A 2,666-nucleotide genomic window follows, 5' to 3' on the forward strand; every position below is an offset into this window, starting at 1 on the left:
TATTCCATTGTGTGAATATACCACAGCTTCTCTATCCATTTGTTTGTTGATGGGCACTTAGGTTGTTTCCAACTCCTTGCTATTGTGAACAAAGCTGTGATAAACATGGTGTACATATATCTGCTTGGATGGTAGTTATGTTCTCTTTGGGGTATATTCCCAACAGAGGAATTGCTGGGTCAAATGGTATCTCTATTCGCAACTTTTTGAGAAAGCGTCACACTGCCTTCCACAATGGTTGCACCATTTTACACTCCCACCAACAGTGAATAAGGGTTCCAGTTTCTTCACAACCTCGCCAGCATTTGTTGCTTGCTGTTCTGTTAAATTTTGCTATTCTGACTGAGGTGAGATGATATCTCAGAGTTGTTTTGACAGAATATATTGTTGAAAATGCTGACCTTGTTCCATCTTATTCATACTCTACTCTTGAGCTGGGGGCTCTCATAAAGCTGGCATTCAAAATCTATAACTAGCATTTTGGAAAAGTGGAAAATGTTCCCATAATTCAGTACATCAAATCATCATAAAATCATTTAGTTCATTTTTCACACCTTTGAGACACGTAATTCTAAGACAATATGACCACTGTGTCATTCTTTCAGTATTTCAGCACTAAGCTCTGTATCTTACTGTCCATTCATTTTAACTTCCATCACTATAACATCAAAATACATACGGATGAACCCACCGCTTTCTGATTGCCAATTTCTTTAACTTCTTCCTGGCAATATTTTTCTTCAATTCTCTTGTTAAATCTCCTGTGGCCACAGCCAAATTTTTACATCAATAGTAGAGGTCTTTATGAACTCCATTTTATTTACGCTCCTTTTTAAGCACCATCTTTTACCTCATTTACCCTAGAATTCTCACTCCAACAATTTTCTGGCCACACTGACCTCATTAACCCAAGGCTCTCCTACCTTCTCTTCCCTCCATAGCCAGCTTAGATCATCAACATGATCATTGACTCCTTTACCCACTGGTTCCTCTGTCATATTCACCTAAGAACTCCAAACATAATAAAACCCGTGTCCCTTCTATATGGCTATATCAGTGCAGCCAAATATCACTAATGTGAAACTTACTCTCCTCCCATCAGTCTTCCTGGGAAAATATGCTTCATTGGAAAAAACAGATACAAACAAAAGAAAACTCCTTTAATATTTCTTCCCCATATCTACCAGTTGCCTTTCATCTGAGTCTATTTCTTTTCTCCATCCAATTACATTTGATGAAGTGACCATTTTTCTATTAAAGAGTCTGATCCCTCCACTTTTCCCAGGATAGTTTTAGTCCTCACCTTGTAGACTAACAAGTTTCCTTCCTGAGAGTCAAACCTATGACTTCAGAATCATCCAGTTCTTTCTCTTTACAAAGTGTTACTGTCAACATAAAAATATGTCTAGTATTTTTTACACTTTAAACATTACAGAGAAATAATTGCTTGTCCTGGCATAAACTAAGTCTCTTTCATAGGGGAAAAAACTTCAGGGGTGTTTAAAAATAATGTTCCCTGCAAAGAATTAGTTTATGTTTTAAAATAAAAATAAAGTGATCTGTGTAGACTTGGGAAGAGGTGGAGGGAAGGAAACATTATTATTGCCTTGGGAATAGTAGCAAGTTTAGAATTGCGCTTTGGGTGACTGAGGGAACAGATCTCTAGTCAGTCCTGAGGACGCAGCTAAACTTATAAGTCATGTTCATCATTGCAGAAACAGCATAATTTGTGATCTAAGGGGAGGGCATATGAGGACTGCAGTTAGCTTGAAAACAATGAGCTGGTTCCAGAGAGGAAATAGGTCCAATAAGATGAGAACCATATGGTGTCTATTGGAGTTAGTCTCAGATGTCATAAGTGAACTTCAATTTTGATGAGCTAATGGAGCTAATGGATTTGTCAGAGTAACTAAAAAGTGAGAACATAGAAACAGCATGCATAAGCAAATTCTTTTGAGAAATTTTGAAATGAACAGAGTAAAAAAGTAGAGTAGTAATGATAGTTAAGTGAATAGTAGAGGGAATTCTATTTTATTTCGTTCTAGTTAGAAGATGGCTGAGTACATGTGAATACTAGAAAAGCAGTAGAGAAGAAGGAGTTAAAGATGAAAAGGGGCGGAAAGAGGGAGAAAATATTTAAGAGAAGTAGGTAAATTATCTATTGCTAGTATTTTAGGTTTAATATATACTTAACCTGAAATGTTATAATAAGGAATAATAAAGATTATCTTTATGTGTTCCCTAAGGAAAATGTCTTAAGTTCCTCTAAATTAATTGACTTTTAAATGTTTTTCTTTAGAATGCATCAGGGATTTATGCAGAAATTGATGGAGCCAAAAATGAACTAGAAATAAGACTGGCCAATCTGAGTAACCTCAGTCAGGATTTGGTCCAAGAAGCTGTTGACCATGCACAGAACCTTCAGGAAGAGGCAGATGAATTGAACAGGTATTATACTGTTTCAGAAAGGCAGACATCTACATGAGCTAAACAAAATACTTGTATTCAAGTCCCAATGCCAAAGTTACTGGAATACAGTGTTAGCAAGTTATTTTATTTAGGGTGGCATGTGTTGGCTGTCAGACGATAATTTATTGCAATTATTTGAAGAAGAAGGTTTTTATGTTTATAAAAAATCCACAGGATTGGAAATCTGCGCGCGCGCG

At 36.5% G+C, this 2,666-nt stretch overlaps 1 protein-coding gene across 2 annotated transcripts in view; it reads left to right on the top strand.

Moving 5' to 3' along the window:
• Positions 1-2,666, top strand: part of LAMA4 (laminin, alpha 4) — a 229,742-nt gene that overhangs the window by 149,070 nt on the left and 78,006 nt on the right. For both annotated transcript variants that reach the window (XM_006879028.1, XM_006879027.1), the window contains exon 13: positions 2,300-2,448. In XM_006879028.1, coding sequence (XP_006879090.1) covers positions 2,300-2,448 — 149 coding nt within the window. The remainder of the gene's footprint in view (positions 1-2,299; positions 2,449-2,666) is intronic.

Source organism: Elephantulus edwardii, unplaced genomic scaffold (assembly GCF_000299155.1).
Source record: "Elephantulus edwardii isolate Elephantulus edwardi_28Jun2011 unplaced genomic scaffold, EleEdw1.0 scaffold00002, whole genome shotgun sequence".
Lineage (NCBI taxonomy): Eukaryota > Metazoa > Chordata > Mammalia > Macroscelidea > Macroscelididae > Elephantulus > Elephantulus edwardii.